This window comes from Hyposmocoma kahamanoa, unplaced genomic scaffold, assembly GCF_003589595.1.
Source record: "Hyposmocoma kahamanoa isolate Upper Pololo Valley unplaced genomic scaffold, ASM358959v1 289, whole genome shotgun sequence".
Lineage (NCBI taxonomy): Eukaryota > Metazoa > Arthropoda > Insecta > Lepidoptera > Cosmopterigidae > Hyposmocoma > Hyposmocoma kahamanoa.
In genome coordinates, this window is record NW_020653777.1 from 1,263,615 (window position 1) to 1,288,827 (window position 25,213).

At 39.3% G+C, this 25,213-nt stretch overlaps 1 protein-coding gene across 4 annotated transcripts in view; it reads right to left on the minus strand.

The window, feature by feature from the left end:
• Positions 1–378: 378 nt before the first annotated feature.
• Positions 379–25,213, minus strand: part of LOC113229193 (pantothenate kinase 3) — a 74,071-nt gene continuing 49,236 nt past the window's right edge. For all 4 annotated transcript variants that reach the window (XM_026462711.1, XM_026462710.1, XM_026462709.1 and 1 more), the window contains exons 3-11: positions 22,825–22,934; positions 20,460–20,638; positions 17,278–17,451; positions 15,884–16,027; positions 13,856–14,007; positions 13,159–13,335; positions 10,787–10,922; positions 3,719–3,834; positions 379–2,018 (exon numbers count right to left, since the gene is read on the minus strand). In XM_026462711.1, coding sequence (XP_026318496.1) covers positions 1,883–2,018; positions 3,719–3,834; positions 10,787–10,922; positions 13,159–13,335; positions 13,856–14,007; positions 15,884–16,027; positions 17,278–17,451; positions 20,460–20,638; positions 22,825–22,934 — 1,324 coding nt within the window. In that variant the 3' untranslated portion in view covers positions 379–1,882. The remainder of the gene's footprint in view (positions 2,019–3,718; positions 3,835–10,786; positions 10,923–13,158; positions 13,336–13,855; positions 14,008–15,883; positions 16,028–17,277; positions 17,452–20,459; positions 20,639–22,824; positions 22,935–25,213) is intronic.

Below are 25,213 nucleotides of genomic sequence, written 5' to 3' on the forward strand. Positions count from 1 at the left end.
ATATCAAACCGAATGCAGCGTAAATTACGCAACTCACAATTGCTTTCATCTGGCGTCTCCCTTATACATTTTTATACAGTTTTTTCGGCTTTCAACGCAAAAAATACATAAATATCGCTGTGAGAGGACATCGTGAAGTTCAGTAAAAAATCTATAATACTTAATATTTTAATTCAACACCATATCGCTTGTGATAAAAACGGCCCTAAGTCCGAAGTGTGAACCTTGATTTGCTCTCGACTGTACAAATACAATAACTGTAGTAATAAATGTATAATTATATAATAATATCCATTATTTTATTGTGTAATTAAAAATATAATATTAAAAATAAGTTTTTTTTATTAAATATTTTTAATTAAACATATTTTAAGGAATGATTAACTATAAAAAGTAATTGTAACAATTTGGACATTCTTTGCACGATTGACGTGATTTTTTTACAGGGTTATTTTTAGAATACTAATAACCTCCTAGAACTATATTACTAAAATCATAAACGAATTTTGGTCCATGACTTCATCATATTTACTTTCGTGCAAAAATAAAGATATTTAAATAGACGGCTCTAACGATGATAACTATGTTTCGGTAGCAAAAGAAAACACGTGTGAGGCGTTGTTAATAGAGGTGGGCAAGAGCCCACAGAGTGAACAACATTGAACACCACGGTACCGATAGTGTGAAAATGTTTTATAAATATAAAGCAATTTTATTAAAGAAATAATACATAAAAAAGACCAGTTTCTGAAAAAAAATTCACGACAATCGTACATTACAAATTATTATGCATCAAAATAACAGCAAAGCATCAGGTGTCATTCTGTCAAAACTGTCAGAACGACATGGTCCTTTATAATACGATTTGAATATTAAAGTCTGACAAGTTTACATTGAACCTTGAAATGGTGGCACCAGTATTCACTTTGAGGTCAATGTTAATTCGTATGTATAATAAGGAACTGCTTTTTTTAAATTTCACAATAAGGCGAAGGCTCAAATGTAACTTGTCGAGCCGTTAAAATATTTAAAAAAAATTATTTTATCTAAAATGCATAGCAAGCTATTTTACTGTTTGTTACAATAGTTGACATTAAAGGTATGGCTAAGCGTGAGTCGGCAATTCGAATTAACCAATAGATTTTTAGATAATTCTAGTCAAACGCCCAAAATCAGCCAATAAGAGCCAAAATTGTGAACCGACTAAGTCTGTGTTAGCTTGTTACTAGTCTAGATTTGGTCAGTAAAATCCGTCGACGGGGTAAATTATTACTATGGAAATTTTTACTACGGTAATTTTAGTATAGAAATTTTTACTATGGAAATTTTTACTGTGGAAATATTTTTCCAAAGTTAACCACTAATGGCCTAACTTGATTCTGGCTATGGGCGTAGTTATACGAGCTGCATTTCAATTGCAAAATGACAGTAGGAATGCAGTTGATACGAATATTACTTGCTTGTGAAGTCCGCTTGCAGTTGCCGTGCTATTATATAGTGAATGCACAACTATCGACTGTTAAGCTGACTTGCAAGCAGCGAGCAGTCGGCGTGCAGTAAATGGCATACATGATCGCAACAGCATGCGGACTGCATAACTAGTTCGAAGTCGTGATGCAGTTCGTAAAACTACATCGAAAAAATTGCCGGCTTTGCAATTACAATGTTCTTGTGTTTATTTATTGGACACCAATTTATTTATTTAGGCCACTAATTAGTGTTTGTTGGCCTAAATTGGAACTGGCTAAGAGCGTGCCGGTTCTTCTAACATCACAATTTCTTAATAAATATATTCTAATGAACCATTTGTCATCCTTAGTCAACTAAGCCCATGATTGATCGTTATTGGCCTAATTTGGAATCTGGCTAAGAGCGTGTCGACTCATCTATCGGTCGAGTTCTCGGCGTTAGCGTTAGCTGCTGTGTTCTTAGTACACTGTTTTTCATGTTGCTTTTCCATGCTACTTCTTTTGTTTTTGTCGTCGACCTGTATTAGGCAGCCGACCGCGCCGAAATAACTGTTGGAAAAATAAAACACGTAATTGTTAAAAAAAACCAAACAATTAAGTTGCATTAAAATGTAAACTTTATATCTTTTGTGGTGAGAGCGCCAACTCAACATCTATCGACCTTCATTAAGGATGAGCTTTGGCCGAAGGGTGTCAAGTAGCGACGTTGCCGAGGCCGGCTATCGGACACCCACGTTGCGTCACACGTCGCAGACAATACGTATAAATAATAATTCGTGATTAGTGTTTTATTGAATTATTATGTATGTTAGTATATAAGGTATGTATTTATGGGTCTTTGTAATCTGATTACAAACAAATAAATAAATTATATATATATTGAAGAGCATAAAAAAAAAGCCGTGGTAGTTAAAAGAAAAAGGAAGAAACGTTTATTCAGCTTATGAAGACTTGTACAGAACAAAACAAATTAATGATTACAACGAATCATGGTTGAACGGATCCAACTCAGCATGTCACAGCAAGCCTGCTTTAATGCTTTAGAACTAAGTCCAAACTCATGGTACCGCGATTTCGTTTAACCAAGGTAAACAACTCTTTTATGGGGAACTGTATACGTTTTTACAATAAGATTCCGGAGCATATATTAAGTTTATCATTTCCTAAGTTTAAAAACTACATTAAAAATATTTTGATTGAAAAACCATATTACAAAATTGAAGACTACGTGTTAGATAAAGATGTATGGAAAGACGACACGGCTCCAGAATCCACACAAATTTGATTCAAAGTGTATTCCATAGCATTAAAGTTTATTTGAAAAGAGCAATCCCTAGAGTTTCTTGCTCGTTCTTCTCAGGTCAGTGTAGTGAACGAGCAGTAGCTTAAATGTGACGTTTTCAAGTGTAAATTTATTTTACCTATGGAATAAATAATCTTTGACTTTGAAAATGTTGGTTTCCAGTTGAAACCGCTTTATAAAATGGGATGGTTTAATGGTTGACCTTATCGCCTCTCAAGCAGAGGTTGTGGGATCGAATCCGGCCTCGCACTTCCGAGTTTCTCGAAATTGCGTAATTTAATTTAAAATTTAGCATGAGCTTTTAGATGAAAATTGTGATGTAACCTGCACGTCGTAGAAGGTTCATAACTCTCGGAAAAGTGTGAAGTCCCCAACGAGCATTGAGCGTGGCGGACTATGGCCTAACCCTCGCCCGAGAGGAGACCCGTGGTCAGCAGTGGGACGTACAAATGGGTTGATGATTTTGAATGTCGTTTTGTGAGGAATACAATTTGTTGCAAGTAGGCACTATTGGTGTTATTAGATTTTTTTAAATTGTCTTAGTGGTCGAACGGTTATCACCCTGGACTGCCACGCAGAGGTTCCAAGTTCGATTCCCGAGCAGGGAGAACATACATTTATTTCTCTCGCGAGTTGATGATGGATGATGACCTATACTGGGCTCTTGGAGTAGTGAATTTACTTACATTTTTATTAAGACGTATTAACAAATCGCATCTGTCACGGAAGAATGGCACAACTGGGATTACGTCTAACATGTTTATTGCTCCATTAGATACAGAAAAATATAACCCACGTCTATCTAATCTCCAATTGGAGAGGATGTGGGTTAAATTTTTCTGTATCTAATGGAGCAATAAACATGTTTGACGTAATTTCATATATGCTATTCTTCCATGAGAGGTAGGAATGTACTTAAGCGTCTTTAGTTCTGTTCAGTACTTACCCTTCATGTTCAAGGAAGAGCGCTTTGAGCGCCCCTCTCGACCAATACGACAGTGCGTATGACAGGAGCTTCATCGAGAGCGGGTTCACACGGAGAAAGTTTCCACAGAACACGATCTGTAACAAAAAATAATTCAATTTCATACACATGACGGCGGCGCCATTGTACGGTTCCTCTTATGGTGCCTAAAACTAACCAACATTTGCAGGAGTAAACGGCTTGTTATGCAAACGGGATAAATAATAATAAATAACGCACACACTCAACATAGCCCCGCACTAGGGAAACCCTGTGTCGCGGGTGCCATGGACACACACATAGACAACCACAAATTACACCCAAACTCACGAGAGAAATAAATGTAGGCCATACAAACATTTCTCCCGGCCCGGGAATCGAACCTGGGACCTCTGCGTGGCAGTCCGGCATGGTAACCGTTCGGCCACGGAGGCAGTTAAATAAAAGTAGCGCGCAGCGGGGCACTCTTTCCTCTGGCGTGACATGAGTATGCACCCGTGCAGTCATTAGTGTTTGCGAAGCCATCGCGTCTCCAGTCGTTAGCACTAACGACGCAGGTGTTCTTTTACAACGTTGTTTACAAGATAGTCGGCTGACGGCACGTGTCGCCTTATAAATAGGGCTGCTGATTGCTAGGAGGGACATTCGAGAACGAGTCGCCGGGCACAAGACAACTTCACAATACTGGCGCTTACCCTATACCTGGTTGTGTTGATTATTGTACCTCTCTACAATAAACGAAGTATACATACTTTCCGTGCTGCGTTTTGTTTTCGATCTATTCTAAAATGTAATGACCACCATGGATAGTATTTCTAAAGAACCACCTGGGCGTTCAGACCACCCTGATCGGAACCATTCCTTCCTCTCGCTTTCCAGCACACACAATATTTTAGACTATGTTTGTAAACACACATTAAATTGGTGGTTTTGTACACGCACCTCAAGTTGTCAAAAGTCACTTTATGTGACGGTGGCTTAGAAGATGGAAAATAGTCTAAGGACGGTGGCCCGTTGCACACTTTTTGGTTTATATATATAACGCAACAGACTCATAGCCCCGCACTAGAGAAACCCTGTGTCACCGGTGCCATGAACACACATAGACAACCACAAATTACACCCAAACTCACGAGAGAAATAAATGTCGGCCATACACATATTTCTCCCGGCCCGGGAATCGAACGGGACCTCTGCATGGCAGCCCGGCATGGAAATTTGTACTATATATGTATTTAATATGTCATCATCATCATCAGCCTATTGCAGTCCACTGCTGGACATAGGCCTCCCCTAATGCACGCCATTTCGCCCTGTTCTCGGCTTGACGCATCCATTTCCTGCCAGCAATCTTCCGCAGATCGTCACTCCATCTGGCTGGAGGGCGTCCCACACTACGTTTGCCAAGTCGTGGTCTCCACTCAAGAACTCGTTTACCCCAGCGGTTGTCGGTTCTTCGGCAGATATGTCCAGCCCACTGCCACTTCAGCTTGCTTATCCGAAGAGCTATGTCGATCACTTTGGTTCTCTGTCTGATAACCTCATTACGGAGTTTATCTTTCAGAGAAACTCCGAGCATAGCTCGTTCCATAGCTCGCTGAGCGACTTTTAACTGGTGGACTAGCCGTATCGTGAGTGTCCACGACTCAGCTCCGTACGTTAGAACTGGTAGGACGCACTGGTTGAAAACCTTTGTTTTCAAGCTCTGCGGGATGGGCGACGAAAAGACTCGACGTAGCTTCCCAAACGCTGCCCAGCCAAGCTGAATCCTCCTCCTGGCCTCCTTCTCGAAGTTATTTCTACCTAACTGCAGAATCTGCCCGAGGTAAGTGTATTCGGAAACAACTTCAAGAAGGTGGCCATCGACGCAGATGGGTCTCGGATCAATGTGGTCATTGATCATGACTTTGGTTTTATCAAAGTTCATGCCGAGACCAATCCGCCGCGAGGCGGATGCTAGGCTGTTCAGCATCTGATCCAGTTCCTCCAGCGATTCTGCCATTAGGACTATGTCATCTGCAAATCGCAAGTGTGAGATGTACTCGCCGTTTATGTTAATGCCCATCCTTTTCCAGTCCAGCGTCTTAAACATATCCTCCAATGCAGCGGTGAACAGTTTCGGGGATATGACATCCCCCTGTCTCACCCCTCTGCGTAATTGGATAGGTTCAGACTGCTGGTCCTGTACTTGGACACTCATGGTAGCAGCATCGTAAAGACATCTCAACACTTGTATATAACGATAGTCCACTTGGCACCGCTGTAAGGATTCCAGGACAGCCCAGGTTTCGACAGAGTCAAAGGCCTTCTCATAGTCCACGAAAGCTAAACACAGGGGCCGATTATACTCTTCGGACTTCTGTATAATCTGCCTCACTGTGTGTATGTGGTCTATGGTGCCATATCCTCCCCGAAACCCGGCCTGTTCCGGTGGCTGAAACTCGTCGAGTCTTCTTGCGAGGCGATTCGTGATGACTCTAGAAAACAGCTTGTAGACGTGACTCAGGAGTGAGATGGGTCGGTAGTTTTTCAGTAGAGTTTTATCTCCCTTTTTAAAGAAGAGAACTACAATACTCCTGTTCCACGCCCGTGGAGTTCTCCCGCAGTGAATGACCAAGTTAAAGAGCTTCTGAAGTTCCTGGATAATAGGAACTCCTCCAGACTTCAAAAGCTCCGAAGTAACTCCGTCTTCACCGGAGGCTTTTCCATTTTTAAGCTGTTTTAGAGCCAACACGATCTCGTCTTGACTGATTTCTGGCAGGTCGTCGGTATAGTGGCGCGTCAAGGTGGCTCTCAAATCGTGATTGTCACGCTGGACCCGAGGAGCATTTACAGCGTACAAACGGCCATAGAAGTCCTCTATCTCGGCGAGTATCTGCGGCTTTGACGTAACGGTTAGGCCATCGTGCGTTGTAAGCTTCGTCAGGTGGCTCCTTCCAAGCTGCTGAGTGAATACTTTGGACCCTCGGTTTCGCTCTATCGCCTCCTCAATGAGGCGTGTATTGGAACTCCGAAGGTCACGCCGTACCATCTTCGCAATCTGCTTGTTTAGGTATGACCTCTCTGACGAAGTGGCCTGGATGTCATCGCGTCTTTTCGTCATAAGTCGCAGAGTCTCATCCGAGAGTTTAGACTTCTTTCCCGTACGCTGCAATTGACAGAATTTGATGCCCTCGCTTCTCAGCGTCCCAACCACGCTTTGTAGGGCCTCGTCAACGTCCTCGGTGGGTTTCAGCTCGACGAATCTCGCTTCGAGAAGTTCATGGAACTTCTCGGAGCCCGCCATGATCTGGAGCGGATTAGGACGGAGCGTGGACTTCATCAAGCGGCTTCTTTCAAGTTTGACATCGATATTCAGAGAGCCTCGTACAAGTCGGTGATCAGATCCGGTGCTAAACCTGTTGATCACTGAGACATCTCTGAATATGTGTCTCTTGTCCGTCAGGATGAAATCGATCTCATTTTTAGTCACAGCGTCGGGGCTTCGCCAAGTCCACTTCCTTTGAGGCTTCTTCTTGAAGAACGAATTCATCAAGAAGAGCCCCTCGTGCTCGAGGAAGTTGACTAGCGTTTGCCCCCTGTGATTCCTTACTCCATAACCATGCGGGCCGACTCGAGACTCGTCAAGATTTGGGAATCCCACTTTAGCGTTAAAGTCCCCCATAACAACGTTGAAGTGAGCCTTGGTGGTGTTGTGTAAGGCTTTCGATATGTCCTCGTACATATCTTCTACATCGTCATCCGAATGTGTCGAGGTCGGTGCGTAGGCCTGAATGATCTTCAGGCTATACCTTTTTGATAGCCGAAGGATCAGGTACGCTACCCTGTTCGACACACTGGAGATCTCTTCAACGTTGTTAGAGAGGACTCTGTTGACGAGGAATCCTATACCACCTTGGGATGTTTGATCACCCTCGCGGAAGTACAGTAGATGGCCCGAGTCTAGGGTTATGGTGTCCTCTCCCTCTCTTCGGACTTCACACAGCCCCAGAACATGCCATCTAATGTTCTCCAGTTCCACTTCCAACTGTGCAAGGTGTTCGTCAAGCCTAAGAGTTCGTCCGTTAAACGTAGCCAGGGTCAGTTGTTTTTGGTAGCCTGCGGTAGCCCGGGGATTCTTAGCACCCCCTACCCCGCCGGTACCATGGCCGCTACCGTGACCAGGAATAGCGGGGCGACCGGGAACTGGGGGCCTTCGATTGGTTGTGCCGTCCATGGAGGGGGTTATTGCCCATAATCTCCACGCTGGGCATGCGGGTTGGAGATCGCAGGGCGCTGCCTTTGTACTACCGACGCTGCTGCCCATCGGTAGCCAGCAGATTTGACAACGCCAATGTGGGGAAGGGCTATACCGCCTACTACCGGTCGCCAGAGCCTCGTCGGTTACTGCAGGATGTACCGCGTGCAGGTGAGGTTGACAATAAGAGCTGTGATGGTGTGTGCCCCCTTACATCCCAATTTAATATGTAGGAGGATTAAATATGTACAGAGATGGGCTGTAGGTTAAAACCCAATCAACCCGCTCGGGTTTTTACCCAAAGCTTTAAAATCGCGGACGGAAACGGTGAATACGTAATTTGGTATATTTCCACACTTATTAATTTCGATGTAAAAAATATTTTTAGACGACGACCATATTGCAGTGGTATAAGGTTTACTTTCATTTCTTGTAACAAAAGAAAATATTACAATAAACAGAAAAATGAAATAAGATGACGATGATATGAAACACCACCACAGATAACATTACAAGTGCGACGAGCATTTTTGCACTCCAAAGTAGCAAAATAAAGCGTTTTTCTACCGTATTCGAGGCTTTGCGCGAGATTATTGACACGACCATAACGTACAAAGGGAAAATGGCGGACTTAGCTTAAGCATGTGGAACTTCGCGTACTGTTGGCACACGTACTACACAAACTAAGCACTTCTATTGTTAAAATTGTTCTGTGGTATCGACCTTATACAAGCTGCTTGGCATTTTCAACTAGTACAATATAAAACCACTAGAAGGCGTTGTAATTAAATACACTTCTCGAGAATCGCATAGACCGATGGCGCCGCGTAGACGACACTCGTACACGTAATAATATTATAGATACCAGGATAAAGTTCTTTTAACTTTAAATGTCTGTCTGTTTTAAAGTATTCCAAGTAAAGCTTCTTGTGAAAAACTTCGTCCATGGAAGTACTGCCGCCTTCTCCTATTTCTGCCGCCAAGCAATAATGTCAGCATTTATAGGTTGGAAAGGTAAGGTTGGTGAAATTACAGGCACATGGGACTTGTCAACTTACACACATCAAAAAAAGTTTGCGATCACTTCGAAAAACTGAAATCTTTTTTGTTACTGTAGTTATGTTATGATTTTTTCTTCTTTTTAGATTCTTTATTTAAAAATAAATTAGAACATAAAACAATGACCCCGTTCAATTGTTTTTTCATATAAAAAGGCTTTCAGTCCTAGCTTACGCTCATTCAGAAATCTGATTTAGTCAATTATAAGCGATTCAAGATATTTTTCGCGGAAAGTTGTGATTGAAAAAATGCCAAGAGGATTATCAGAGGTTTTACGAGCTAGAATAGTAACTTTGAGGGAAGAAGGATACACCACGAGAATAATAGCACGCAGACTTGCTATATCCCAATCCTGTGTCGTGGCTACGTTGCAGAGGTATCACGGAATGGGGAATTTAGCTGACCGACCCCGCAGCGGTCGCCCAACTGTTTTGACAGCTGCCCAAAAGCGCTATATTAGATTGCTGGCAGCCCGTGATCCAACAATCAACGCCACTAAAATAAAAGCAGAAGTCAGGGCCGCCTCTGGGCTTGAAGTTAGCACGCAGACCGTTTGCAATAGCTTGCACCAGGCTGGATTACGAGCACGGAGGTCTTGGCGAGCTCCGCTCAATTCCCGGCAACGTCAACAACGAAGATTGCAGTGGGCTAGACTTCGGCAAAATGAAGAAGGTGAGGACGAAAACATTTGGCAAAACTGTCTCTTCGTTGACGAATCCCGAATCAGCACTCATCCAGATAACCGACGTGTCCGTGTCTGGAGAAGACCAGGCGACCGTGAAAGACAAAGAACTGCCACTGGAACAGTTCAGCAAGGCGGAAAATCGGTGTCCTTTTGGGGTGGCATTATGATTGGAGCTAGAACGCCTTTGATCCAGTATCGGGGCTTCATGACAGCAGACATGTACAAAGCAGTTGCTATTGATGATATCGTCAGACCATTCCGAGTAAACCATGGGCACCAATTTGTACTGGTCGATGATAATGCGCCCGCACATCGAGCTCAACGAGTCAATGCAGCTCTTCAAGAATACGATATCACACGATTAGACTGGCCTGCCGGCTCGCCCGACTTAAACCCAATAGAGCACGCGTGGGATGCTCTTAAACGAGCAGTATGGAACCGTGAGCCACGTCCCCAGACAGTTCCAGAGCTCAGGGAAGCCGCTATTGAAGAATGGGATAGGTTACCCCAGGAAATGCTGGATAACTTGATCCTCAGCATGCCCAGGAGGATCTTCGCATGTATTCGAGCCAGGGGAGGAGTTATTTTATATTGAATTCACACCTTTTAATAATAAATTGTTGTTTAAGTTTAATTAAACAGTCTTTTTCTTTCTATGAAATTTCTATCACTATTACATTATGATTAATGGCTCAATTTTTTTAAATAAATAATAAAAAATAGTTTTATATTTTAATTTCAAACAAGGTATTCCTATTTAAAGAAAGCATACAACATAGATTTTTTCTTGATAAAGTTAAATTTAAAGAATTATAGGAGCTTATGCTATTGATCGCAAACTTTTTTTGATGTGTGTATATCTCAGGGGACGCGCGCAGTGGCAGTGCTCCTCAGATCTTTGCACTGCAGCTGTTAGAGACAGCGTGTCGCTTACCTTCAGGCACACGACTTGTTCGTCCCGTCACATCAGTTAGAACGATAATCGAACCTTACGGTTATTGAGAAAAGTTTGATTTTTACCAAATGTTCAGTTATTGTTCTAATTGCAACCGAAAAACTAAATATTTACCTTGTCAATGTTCTCCGTAGAAGCGCACAGACGTGCAATAGCACCTATGTTGTTGGTAATAGTGACGAGGGTTGCCCGCGCTAGGTCCTCGCGAGAAACCTTCGCGCGCCTTTCCGCTGAACACATTTGGCCAAAACTGTAGAGAAACAAAATTTATTTATTCATTTGGAACACCAACAGATTACACAGAAAAAGTAAGATTTAAAGACTAGTAAGCCAATTAAAGGTGTCTCCATCACTCAATATATATCCAGATATAAAAATAATAAAAACAAAAACAATTTTGAATATTAATAATCCAATTATTCATTAAAGTACTAAGATTTAAGGTAAATATAATCCATTATAAATATATAAATACAATATATAATATATAAATATGACAGTGCAATTCAATTGTATTAATTAAATATTTTGTGAAAGAATAATGAAAATAAATTATTAAGGTATATAAACACGCATTTTACATTTAAATTTATAGAAAGAATCATTAAAAATGTCAAGATTTATAATGTTAAATAGGGAATCTGGGAATGAAAATGGAGGAGGACCGTTTCAAAAAGATGGAACGGAAAATTAAGTACACCTGCCATAACCCTCAAATTGTGGCACCGCCCCGACTGCCCGTAATCATTTAACTGCGTCCAGCGACTAAAAAAAAAGTACTAACTAAAATATATATGTATGTATATAAAATCGATAATTTACTTTAAATTTTAGTACATTAATGAATAATTGGATTATTAATACTCAAAATTGTTTTTATTTCTATTTTATTATTTCTGTATTATTATTTACGCTGTCTTATACCGCGATTAGCAGTACTGCCGTCAGCTAACTAAAACGCGGTTAAGTTACAAAATATTTTTTTGAGATATCATAAAAAACCATAACCCAGTTTTAGAATATTGATATTGTTTAACGATATTTCCGCTATGCTTCGTTAGCGCCCAGTTACACGAGAAGAAAGTTTTCGCGCGGCTGCCACGCGGCGACCGCCCAGTTACCAAGCCTTCATGTACATTAATAGCGAATCTGAATTCTATTTATGCAACAACATTTAAATTCCTCTCAATAAAATTAACGCGCGGTAAATAGCCCGTATTTTGCCATGACGCCATGATGGTCGCTACGCGGGGGCAGCGCAGACTCCGCTCTTGACGTGAGTGCGAAAAAATTCGTGTGGAATAAATGCGCGCTGAGGGTTCCGATAAGTGGAACACTTACTTTACTAATTTTAACTGTGTTTAAGAGATAACTTTCTGGTCTATTTATTGTTTTTCAAATCGGATATTTGACCATTCGTCACTTTGGTCCATGATAAAATGATAGATAAAAAATAGACGAGGCAACAATCGATCAACTTTAAAAATTTTTTTTTGTTCTTAAGTGCCGCAAATGTTATAATATATATATATATATATATTGCAGTGTATATTTTGTGCGTGGTAAAATGTTGTTATTGCTTATTGTGATGTTTTGTTTTGTATTATATTATTTTGATGTATTTCGACTCATCCGCAGAACAAAGACCTATGTGCAAGACTGCTTATTCTCGGGACACTGTACATTTCTATCGTTGTTCTTCGCTGTGAATATCAGGTCGACCGTTATTCGATTTTATATTTCCGAAACGAAATACGAAATAAAAATACTGAATACACCTATAGATAGGCCTTAGTTTGAATAACAACGTTATGTATTTATCGTCTCTTCGCTGTATAATCACATCGGACCCTGTTCTTCGGATGAGTCGATTTATATGTTCATGTTTTCAAAATGTTTATTGCAGTGGCGTTTATTCTGTTTTATGGTGGCCACAGAATATCAGCGCCGGTCTGTTTTCCTAGCAGCCTGCTGCCAGCAGCATGCTGAGTGGTGACCTTTTTGGTTCTCTGTATATTTAATTTAAGATTTAATGTAGTTCATTTTCTTTTTTGTAACGAGATCAAATAAATATCTTTTCATTCTTTCTTGCCACGCAGATTTTATCCTAAAAATTCCACTAATTACGACTTCAAAGTTTTTGTTCAGAGTGACAATAATGTAATTTAAGTGAAAGAGAAAACAAAATTATTGCCTCTTAATTAGAGACTCTTATATACCCAAACAAGGAAACTAAGTTATTTAAGAGAAAGTGAAAGTTTTATGTATACTAGAACTACAATGGAAAATATGTATTTATTGAGGATCCCGATAACTAAACGAAGACATGTCTCAAAAGACTTGTATCTAAGCCAGAACTTAATAAAAAAGATCATGAGAGGTACATAAAATGTGCCACGCTTGGTTTTCATACAGATCGCGGTACTTGTAGTGTCTATGTACATATATGTCTGTGACCTTAAGGGACTAACAAAAGACAAGCATACCTGCTAGCAACCAAGTCCCCCGGCAATCCGAACCTGGCATAGTCTCCTCCATAAATGTCCCGGACTAATTTGTCTACCGACGTATTGTCCCCTGCTTGTGCGAGTGATATAGCTTCTTCGAAGCTGCTGCAGCCGGTTAGGAGGCTGCAGAGTCCCAGGAATGTGCCGCCGCCAAGACTGGAGAGAAAATCATTAAGTTTTTTTAATTTTGTTGAGGGACTAACAGTTATCTAAACCTATAGTCCAATAAATATACTTTAAACAAATCAAAAAGAAAACACGGCAACATCGAGTATATAACCAGAAATAGAGACGAATGTCATTTAATTTGTGTTAAAAACTATTCTGCCAAACCATTACGGTGACAACTGCGTTCCGATTGGCCAGCCCGAATTCGCAACAATTGTCGGGTGTCGTCAATTGTTTTACTTCAAATCGACCAGTTTAACTTGAGTTGCTATAATGGATGAAAGTTGAAAAATTACATATTTAATATTTAATTACCGATGAAATGTAGTTCCGTTTGTTTTGTAACTAGATGTTTTGCTGTTTTTGCCATACCACCGAATAGAACAGCGCCCCATGGTTAGAGATATTATCTTTATTACAATAAATCAGAATATTTTTGGAGACGTACACACAGGTCAGTTGTCGGCGCTGTACTAATTCAGTATTTTTTTAAATGTCAATTCGTTACCTGGTGCCACTAACGCGGTGAAAATCGTTAGGTCCGTTCACAACCAAGACGGAAACTCCACTGCCGATGTTGACCAACAGAAACGGATACGGGCTGGAGAAGTCGTATGGCTTTCGCACATACGCGCTCAACGCTGTTTGAGAATAAGGCGGCTGGAAGAGAAAACGCTATTGTCAGGGATCTAACAATATAGGTTACCTATCACAAGCTAGAAACATAATTTACAGAATTTTGTTTCTCCGAAAATCTTTAGACTTTTTTTTATTCAATAGGTTTTATTTCATTTGTCCGAAAACACGTAACGGTTTTTTCATTACACCATTTAATGTTTTACTATTTTGACATATAGACAAGTTATTCGTTTCCAGATTTTTATTTCTCCAACCGTATGACCAATGCATTTAACGGAAATTTTAATTTTGTATAATACACTTTTGTTATATTATTTCAATCAATACAACTCGTCAAATTACAGCACCTCCAGTGTTTAGAAAATATGGTAAACGAGGTGTAAGTTAATTTGATCGAGTTGTAGTCGCTCGCTTTGCTCGTTCGGATCTATTTCATACACTAACCTAACCTAAATCCACAGGAGAGGGTCGTACCGTCTAGGTAATGCAAACAAATTCGGCTCTGGCACTCGCCGGCCGCTGCCGCGGCACACTCGTTTCGCTCGCTCGGCTCGGGGCGCCTTTTCATATACTAACCTAACCTACACCTACAAAAAGAGGACGTATCATCTAGGTAATGCAAACAAATTTTGCTCTGACATTCGCCGGCCGCTGAATACGAAGAATACGTATGTGTATAACGATTCTAATAATAGGTTTTCGGACAAACGATACTTCTGCTGTAAAACATTTCTGTGTTGCAAATTTATACCAAAACTGTCATCGCACTAATGAAAAAAAGTCGAACCGTTTTCGGAGTAAAGAAATTCGGAAAAAAGAAATTCGAGTTTGTGATAAGTTGTCAACAAAATGAGCTGACCGTATTTACACTTATGTATACACATCAAAAGTGTTTAGGGTAGATAGTTTTTTTTTTATAGTTGTTCCGTTAGTGGTATTAAAATAAATGGAAAATTTAACCAGGCTGTTTAATCTGTTGGTTTTTGTAAAGAGCTCTCAAAATCTAGAAATTCTGAATTAAAAACAATTCTTTGAATTGCAATTTCCAGAAAAGCGATAAGGACATTTAATTTTTTTTTTTTTATATAATATCAAGTGACAGGACGAACAAATCGTGCGCCTGATGGTAAGCTACACGCCTGGCAGTGGCAGTGCCACACAGAGCTTTAAATCGCAAAGATCTGAGGGGGCACTGCGCCCGTCACCCTGAGACATAAGTTGACAAGTCCCATGTGTCTGTAATTTCACCAGCACCCTTACCCTTCAAAACCGGAGACACAGTAATGCTGACATTACTGCTTGGCGGCAAAAATAGATAAAGTGGCAGTACTTCTCTGGACGAACTCTTTCACAAGGAGCTCTACTACTACCATATTTTATATAACGTAAAACGGAAAAACGGAACGGATTTTTATGTAACTTTTTAGCTAATTGGCTAGTGGCCAATGCTATGAAAAATATATTGACTATATATAAGATAGGTGTCAATGTCATTATTGTTACAATCTAATTAACGGCATGTATTTAAATAATTCTTTTAAATTTGCAAACGCTGCAAAAAAATCTAAACGGTCATCTTTTTTAATGATTTGTGCCTTTTCTCTGAGACATAAAATAAATTAAATCAATCGATTTTTTAGTTTGTTCTAAGTTACGCAAATAATGTTTGATTTCTATAAATTAACTTTGATAGTTTTATGTTGAGCCTCAAAAGTTCCTCAATTTGTCTTTAATGAGCATTAAAAATAAAAATTTAGTTACTTGTTTTTAAAACTAGGTAAATGTTAATTATATTTGTATACTATTATATTAATTATAATATAAATTGACCTGAAAACATGTTGCGGAAAAGCAAAGAAATTGTCTGCTGGCTATACAAGCGATGAATTACACCTACCGAGTCGCTGGCGTTTTGGTGCACCGGTGTCTCTTCAGGTGGGGCCCAATAATAGCACTCATGGGCGTTCATAGCGTCACAAAAAAGCACGCCAGCTATTAACGCATCCAGTTCGTCTAGTTTTGATAGTCGCATGTTCACTTCCTGAAAGTTTTATAATTCAAAGGATTATACTGACAATCTGAGCAGCAGAGTGTCTTTGACAGAGAAGTTCCGAGGTAATTAACATTCTTACACTAACATCACAGTACATATATGAAAATGTAATTTATGTTGAGAAGAATGACATTTCTTTTTTATGAAGTGATCTAAAAATAAATAAATAAAAAATAAATAACGCACACACTCAACATAGCCCCGCACTAGGGAAACCCTGTGTCGCGGGTGCCATGGACACACACATAGACAACCATAAATTACACCCAAACTCACGAGAGAAATAATTGTAGGCCATACAACTATTTCTCCCGGCCCGGGAATCGAACCTGGAACCTCTGCGTGGCAGTCCGGCATGGTAACCGTTCGGCCACGGAGGCAGTTAGTAGATCTTCCAGTATAGAACCAGAAACAGAGACGAAATAAAGTCCATCCATCGCTGGCAACTCATCAGGCAAACGGGCCTTATATCACTTTTAAGTATCAACTCTCGTTTGCGTTGAAATCACAAAAATTGGAAAGCTGAAATAGTACAGCGCCAACAACTGACCTGTGTGTACGTCTCTGTATATTCTAAAAATATTCTGTATTTATTGTGATAAAGACAATATCTCCAAAAATGATTCTGATGATGAAAATGTTCCATTCGGTGGTGTAGGAAAAGCAGCAAAACATCTAATTACAAAACAAACGGAATCACATTTCGACCCCTCCTACGTAAAGTATCGTATGTCGAAATTGCCAAGTTTACAGGGAAGTGTTTTAAAGTTTTGAATCCACTGAAAGGAACATAACAGGTGACTTCAGCATTTTTCAGTTTTATTCGGCAAACGGTTACTCACACAGAGTATTGTAAAATCCTACAAATCGGTTAGATGATCTATTAGATTAGCTTTCTTACTTTCTCACATCTTAATTTTTATCTCGTTTAGTCAGGAATTTATACTCCATTTATTTTTTTCACTTTTGACAATTCTAATCAATCAGTAATAATAATAATAACAACGCACACACTCAACATAGCCCCGCACTACGGAAACCCGGCGTCGCGGGTACTATGGACACACTCATAGACAGCAACAAATTACACCCAAACTCACGAGAGAAATAAATGTAGGCCATACAAATATTTATCCCGACCCGGGAATCGAACCTGGGACCTCTGCGTGGCAGTCCGGCATGGTAACCGTTCCGCAACGGAAGCAGTATCGACACGCAACTGAGATGATTTACGTTACCTTAATAAAATCCTCCTCAAACTTAAAAGCTCCGCCACCAGTAGCATAGATAGTGTTCACGAGATCCGCCATGCCCTTCGACCGCGCCAGTTGGAGAAACGATCCCACTTCTGAAGTTGGAAATCGGATGAAATGCAGAGTGCCGCGGCGTCCTCGGATCGTCACATTTTCCATCTGTAAAGGAATCAATTGAAGCATTAAGCTTGACTTTGCCCTTTATAATGGACAAATAACTCAAAAGGACGGCTAGTCGTGATACAAGACAGCGCAATCGGGCATTTAGTTCCATATTGGTACACCAGATGTCGCGACGAGTATCAAATAGTTATTTTTGTAAGTAATTTCTTTCACATTGACAAGCTACAATTTATCAAAGCTTCTCTAATTTCTAGTGACAACAAACAAATTCCTAGATCGATGATTTACTTTCTCAAACTCGTATTTTACAAAGAGGGATTAGGAGATGACAAAACTTTCGGGCTCTTACACATAAACACGATACGACGTCGCGTCGTGCTACGACGCGGCATCGTTTCACGATGCAACGTCGTGACGTGGAAATCTACGACGAGCAATGTAAAAATTCACGACACAACATCGGAACGTGTCACGACGCACGGCACGGCGTCGTAATCATTATTCAATATTCAAAGATGACAGGCGACGTTGAGGTTGATTATTTAATAACCCTAGTCGAGGACGTCGTATCGTGTTTATGTGTAAGAGCCCTTCTATTTATTTTCAATTTCTTATAAAGGGAGTTAATTTGGACGCATTACTTTAAGAATAGGTAAAAACCAGTACGTGAGTATGAAGGCAATGTGATGTGAAATCGCCTGCAAAATTTGAATATAAAATAAATTTTTGGCATTTCAGTGACTTTGTGCTTTATGATACGAGTTTGAGGAAGTAAAACTAGATGGCGTTAATTGCACCGATTTTTATGGATACTTCTGGCTATTCTTCTCTGCCTCCGTGGCCGAACGGTTACCATGCCGGACTGCCTCGCAGAGGTCCCAGGTTCGATTCCCGGGCCGGGAGAAATATTTGTATGGCCTACATTTATTTCTCTCGTGAGTTTGGGTGTAATTTGTGGTTGTCTATGTGTGTGTCCATAGCACCCGCGACACGGGATTTCCCTAGTGCGGGGCTATGTTGAGTGTGTGCGTTATTATTTATTATTATTATTATATTATTCTTTTATTTTGTTTAGGATTAGCGCCATCTACCTATATTAGCAAGCGTTAATTTATAAATTTGTTTCAACATACAATGCCATCTATTTACACACATATTTCTCAAAGTTCAGAAAATAATTTCAGCTTCTTAGTTAATATTTAAGGAAAAATTGTTGACTACTTATATTTCGTATTAAAGAGAAATTAATTACTATTCACGGTCATTTACATAATATACTACTTCCAGGTTTATTGTCAGCGACATTTAGATGTAAGACGGGATTTTAACCTTTTTCAGAGTTACGATCTGTAGTATGTATTATTATTATTTATTTAATATATATAAAAACATTACAGTTTCCCTTAGATAAATACATAGTCCCACAAAACTGAGTATTCAGTTTGACTGTGGGATCAAACTAATCTCGCTTTTATATACATAATTAGTATTTTAACAATAATCTACTCTAAGTTTGACAACAAATGCTGAAACAAAAGATGTTTAAATTTACTTTTCTTAGGTTCAAGGTTAATAACCTCAGGCAAACTGTTAAGTAAGCATGGAATACGTTTCTTTAGAGTTCTATCTCCATAGTGATTATTAACTTGGTAGTACACATTTACCAGAGGTCATTGGCCTTGTGTTACAGTTATTGATAACGGGATATAAAAAAGAGCTACGCTCATCTACTCCAAAGTAGTTAACAGCTAGCAGATATTTGTGTTTTAAGCTAACAGGTAGGATTTTACAAATTATAAATAATTTATTGTGTTATTGTTAGTACTGTCTATTGTATGGAGATTAGCTATCCTCTAGCGTCATAGGTCCATGTATTAATCTACCGAGATTCGTCACTGACATGGAATTATTCCGATTAGATAATTACAGATAATTAGATAATAGTGATAATTATCACTTCAAATCCTGAGAAAAGGTGAGGCATTAATTACAATCTTTTATTGTTGAAATCACATAAGAAGAAAAACAATGGAAATGCCTTGCCACATTATCATAATAAACACTAAGAAATCCTGATAGTGTTTGGTCGTTGTTTTTAAATTCTGGACTGTGAATATAATTTAAACTTTACCCTGTTGGCATATCGTTGCAAGTTCAATACCTATTGCAAGCATATTATTGCAAATTACGACGTCCCGATTTTATTTTGAATTTTTAATCAATGTGCTGCCATCTAGAGGTAAATAGCTGAATGACGACGAACGATTAACGTCTACGTTAGCTTGGAATATTCAAGATTTTTTTCCTAAAAAAGAAGCGACCGTATTGCAGCGGTATTAGGTATACTTTCGTTTCTTGTAACAAAAACTTTATTACAATAAACGGAAAATTAAAATTAAATGAAATATGTGTTAATTAATGATTATATGAAACACCATCACTGTTAATATTTATAGGTGCATCTGTAATTTTTGCACTTTAAAATAGCTAAATAAGGCGTTTCCCACAATTTTCGAGGTTCCGCGAGACAATAGACACAATCATAACGTACAAGCGAAAATAAATAAATAAATATTAGACAAAATCACACACGTTGCTCTGATCGCAAAGTAAGTAGTTAAAGCACTTGCGTTATGGAAATCGGAAACAACGACGGTACCACAAACACCCAGACCCGAGACAACATAGAAAAGTTAGTTTTTTTCTACACTGACCTGGCCGGGTTTCAAACCCGGGACCTCAGCAATGGCGACACCATGAAAACCGGTGTGCAAGCGACTCGACCACAAAGGCCTTAAAAAAATGGCGGCCTGAGACTTAATGAGCCCAAATTTGGGAAACTCCGCATATTGTTGGCACACGTGTCACGTCGACTAAGCACTTCTATTGTATTTATTGTTCCGTGATATTCGTTTAGCAACAGAGGTCTATGTCCAACAGTGTCTGACGATCTCTTTTCAAAGTATCTAGCATATACATAGTATCTGTACTGTTACTGTTTGCCACGTCAAGTACCAGGATAGTATGAAATCAAAAGAACTCACCTGTAAGTGGACATCCCGCCTCCCAGTCTTCCCATACGCCGAGTTCCTGGTCAGATACCGCCTGATATTCTTCAGAACTTCGGTCTCTTTGTCAAGTTCTCTACGGTTGTTTTCTCGCGGCTCGAAGTACACGAGTTTTGTTAGTGTACCCCCTATGTCCATGCCAAACCAAGGCATTGCTAAAATATTTAAAAAAAAATTTAATTATTATATAATCATCATTGAGCTATACAGTGTGATTTTTTTACTAGGACGGTAAGGGAGCTTAATCATCATTTTATTGCATCGGAAGTTTGTTAAATTTAATAAAGTGTAATAAAATGTTTCCCCTCAAAACCGAAACGCAGTAATGCTCACATAATTGCTTGGCGACAGAAATATGTAACGTGGTAGTAGTTGCCTGGATTTTATATGTTATTACACCCATTATATTGCCGTTAATACGCCAAGGAAACATAATTAGCTATGCTCGTGTGTTGTGCGAAGTTATGTACGAGAAGAAATGGTATTGAGTCGTGTGTGGTTGATTAGAGATATGGAATCAACTCAACAAGGTGGCGGGTACAGTGGCAGTGCCCCTCGATCTTTGTGATTTAAGGCTTTGAGTGGCACTGCAACTGTAATGGACAGGCGAGTCGCTTACCACCAGGCGCACGCTTTTACGTCCAGTCACTTGGTACCGTAAAAAAAAGAAAGACCACGGAATAGAGCACAAAATGCAAGGATTTTTAAAGTGAGAATAGGGTGATGGCACCATTGATCGACGTTTTAAGGAAAGTGTCTTTAAATTTGAAATAACTTTTTTGTTTTCAAGAGTCGATACTACCCCAGCTCGAATTCAAGTTTTTCGCATACTAAGTCGGTTATATTGAGCGGGTCATTTGAAAAATGCATATCGTATGCTTATACGTGTTCTATTTAGTTAAGTTGATAAAAAAAAATTTGTTTATAAAGTACGTGTTGAATACAGCGGTTTTCTTGTAAAATTTCGAGGTAAGTTTGTTTTTTTTTTCTATCGTGAAAATTTTTGGGAATCGTGTTTTCACACCGTATACTAATCAGTGTAAGTATATCCTCAATTTTACTATATGTTTTTTCCAAAGTGATTGTTTCAACACTTTCACTTTTATACGGAATCAACCAAAGCTATTTGAGGTTCTATAGACTCTTAAACATATCGACTCATCCGTAGAACAAAGATCTATGTGTAAGCCTACTTGTTCTTAGGACATAGTACATTTTATATAGATTTTAAGACTTTCGTGGTTATTCTCTAAATGATTATCACTAGTATCGGGTTTCTTACCACGGTATGACTTCTTTTTATTTTCCCGATATTTCGGAAAGGTTGCACGCGCCATGGTCACGGGCTGACTGGACGGCGGCAGATGACAGTTTTATGAGCAGACATATCTGTCTACCCTCTTGCGCTGTCGACGACTACCTTCATCGCGATTTGTTGTGGCGTTACCATTGTCACTCACTTTTTTCACACAAACCACACTCACTGTATCCACACGCGAAACTGAACTCGAGGTGTTTTTGTTTTTATTACTGCACGCACTAAGGACCGGATTCCATGCACTGGACAGTTTAAAACCATCATCACGGTTAAATGTTTTGTACTTCGTGATCTCGATGGCTTCTCGTACCAACCGTGGTATATACGAGAATATGTCTCTGAATAGTCTGTGGATGTCAGATCGACCGTTATTCGATTTTATATTTCCGAAATGAAATAAGATATATAAATTCTCAAAGCACCTTTACATTTATTTATATATTTATTTAGTTCGAATAACGAAATTATTCTCGTGATGTACTTATACTCTTTTCGCTATATAATCACATCGGACTCTGTTCTTCGGATAAGTCGATATATGAATACTGATTAGTTTACATGACAGATATTATCCTCAAGAAAGATTATGCTGTATTATGCGTCATAAAAAAGCTATTATAATTATTACTAAAAAAACCTAAACTAGAATTTCTTTAAATCTCCAATAAAGAACATCAAAAATCGACACTCACCAATAATGAACACCCAGTAATTGAACTTACCCTACAAAAAACTTCTTATTTTTTTATAATATCAAGTGATGGGACGAACAAGTCGTGCGCCTGATCGTAAGAGACACGCCTGTTCATAACAGTTGCACTGCCAATCAAGAGCTTTAAATCGCGTGTGTCTGTCGGTCACTAGCACCACCGCTATAAATGTTGCCGTTACAATGCTTTGAATTTTAATCTATTGCATTAGCGTTAATATTATGTTATACACTATATTGTTATCGTGGTATCTAAACGTGATGTTATCAATTATTATCCACCGCACCGAAAAACATAAATGAATAAGACTTACGGGGCGCGTTGTTGTCAGGCGGGCAGGGCGGCGTGGGCTCCGCCATCTTGTTATAATTTTCCTTTGCGCTGCGGTACGGCGAGCGGCGCGCGCGCTTCGAATATGTGGCTCTGAAAAAGATTAACAATAATTTATTGCGCAAAAAACCGGGTTCCAAGTTCGTGTAGTAACATCTATTAACCATTGAAATCGGTCACCGGAAAGTACGCTAAACCGGATATGCCACCCTTAAAGGTGGAATGTGGTGGAATTTGTTTGTTATCACTAGAAATTAGAGCTTTGATAAATTGCAGCTTGTCAATGTGAAAGAAATTAGTTACAAAAATAACTATTTGATACTCGTCGCGACATCTGGTGTACCAATATGGAACTAAATGCCCGACTGCGCTGTCTTGTATCACGACTAGCCGTCCTTTTGAGTTATTTGTCCATTATAAAGGGCAAAGTCAAGCTTAATGCTTCAATTGATTCCTTTACAGATGGAAAATGTGACGATCCGAGGACGCCGCGGCACTCTGCATTTCATCCGATTTCCAACTTCAGAAGTGGGATCGTTTCTCTCACTGGCGCGGTCGAAGGGCATGGCGGATCTCGTGAACACTATCTATGCTACTGGTGGCGGAGCTTTTAAGTTTGAGGAGGATTTTATTAAGGTAACGTAAATCATCTCAGTTGCGTGTCGATACTGCTTCCGTGGCGGAACGGATACCATGCCGGTCTGCCACGCAGAGGTCCCAGTTTCGATTCCCGGGCCGGGAGAAATATTTGTGTGGCCTACATTTATTTGTCTCGTGACTTTGGGTGTAATTCGTGGTTGTCTATTTGTGTGTCCATGGCACCCGCGACACAGGGTTTCCCTAGTGCGGGACTATGTCGAGTGTGTGCGTTATTATTATTATTTGTGAAAAAATAGAGAATTGTGCTATTATATGAAGTCCCGTGAGAAGCCAAAGTTTCAAAAATACTCCGGGAGTGATTTCATTTCATCGGTAAGTACTAAAAGTCTGTATTTTCTAATATTTTGAACAATACAATACTATAATTTCGAAACAAAACTATTTTCTTACAACTCGGTAATAACAATATACATTGGTTGCTAGCCATCGCCGCCGTCAAATGAACAATTCGAATGACACTCAATGAATTGCTTGCACTAGCTTCGTATTACACTTGGTACTGGGTCCGCGTGTTGTAATCAAATTATCGATATGTAGAAACTGTATTTAGAAACCCGGTTTTGGTTAAGTTCAAATTTTTTTTATTATAGCGGTACCAATGTGTAAACATAAATTGTTTACACGTATTTAAAAGCTAACAATTTTGATTATCAAAATGTTTGGTCCCAACACTAGCAATAGTTTTTTGAAATTTTGAATTTAATTACAAATGATATATTAATGGAAAAAAAGGATATATAGATAGAAGAGGTACAGTGTCGATAATTTTACAATGCACGTTAGTTTGTGGAGTATCAAATGAAGACTTTATGAGATTGGAGATTTTCTTTTCCTTATCTACATGATTAATGAAATATGTGTGTGAGGTTCATTTTTGGACTTCGTAAATTTGACCACGAATCCCAGTTTCGTGCACAATTTAAATGGCTACCCATGCCCCAGCGTAGAGATCTTCATATTCTTTCCCTTCTTTACTCAATTCTATTCTGTCCCTTTACGCCTTCTTATCTCAAAGATCGCTTTACTTTCCACTCTTCTACACTCTGGCGTCCCCTTCGCTCCTCTGATACTCTCTTACTAAACATACCATACCTCTAATTTTTATTCCAACTCGTTTACCGTTTCTACGATAAGACTGTGGAATTCTCTCCCTGAATCGATTCAAGGTTCCCCTTCTCTTGATTCCTTCAAACGACGTGTCAAGGATCACTTCTCACTCAATTCCTAAGTTTTGTCTTTTTCTCCACTATTCTTTCATATATTTTCTATACTTATTCCATTTTTCTTTTTCCTTTTAAAGTATATAAGCATTTAATATTATTATTTATGTATTGTTATGTATTAATAATATTTGTATGGATACTTCTATCTACGTATATAATGATATTCTTTGGTTGCACCCCTTTTGCATATCCCAAATTTCTATCCTAAGGTTGCCTGCAAGAAATTGCTAAATAGCAATAAGGCCGCCTGTTGCACATTATCTTACTATCTTTATACCTAAGTTACTTTATTGTATTTTAACTGTAATTTTATGTGCAATAAAGAATATTTCATTCATTCATTCTTTCTTATCTCCCTACTTGCTTATTATATGTCACCTTCGTCCGCTTGAGTTCTTAGTTTTATCAAGGGCATGATTTACATTTGCAGTTTTTGTATTTATTTTTTTAGTTTCCCGCCGGATCCTTTTGGAGAAAATGGGCTTTGCT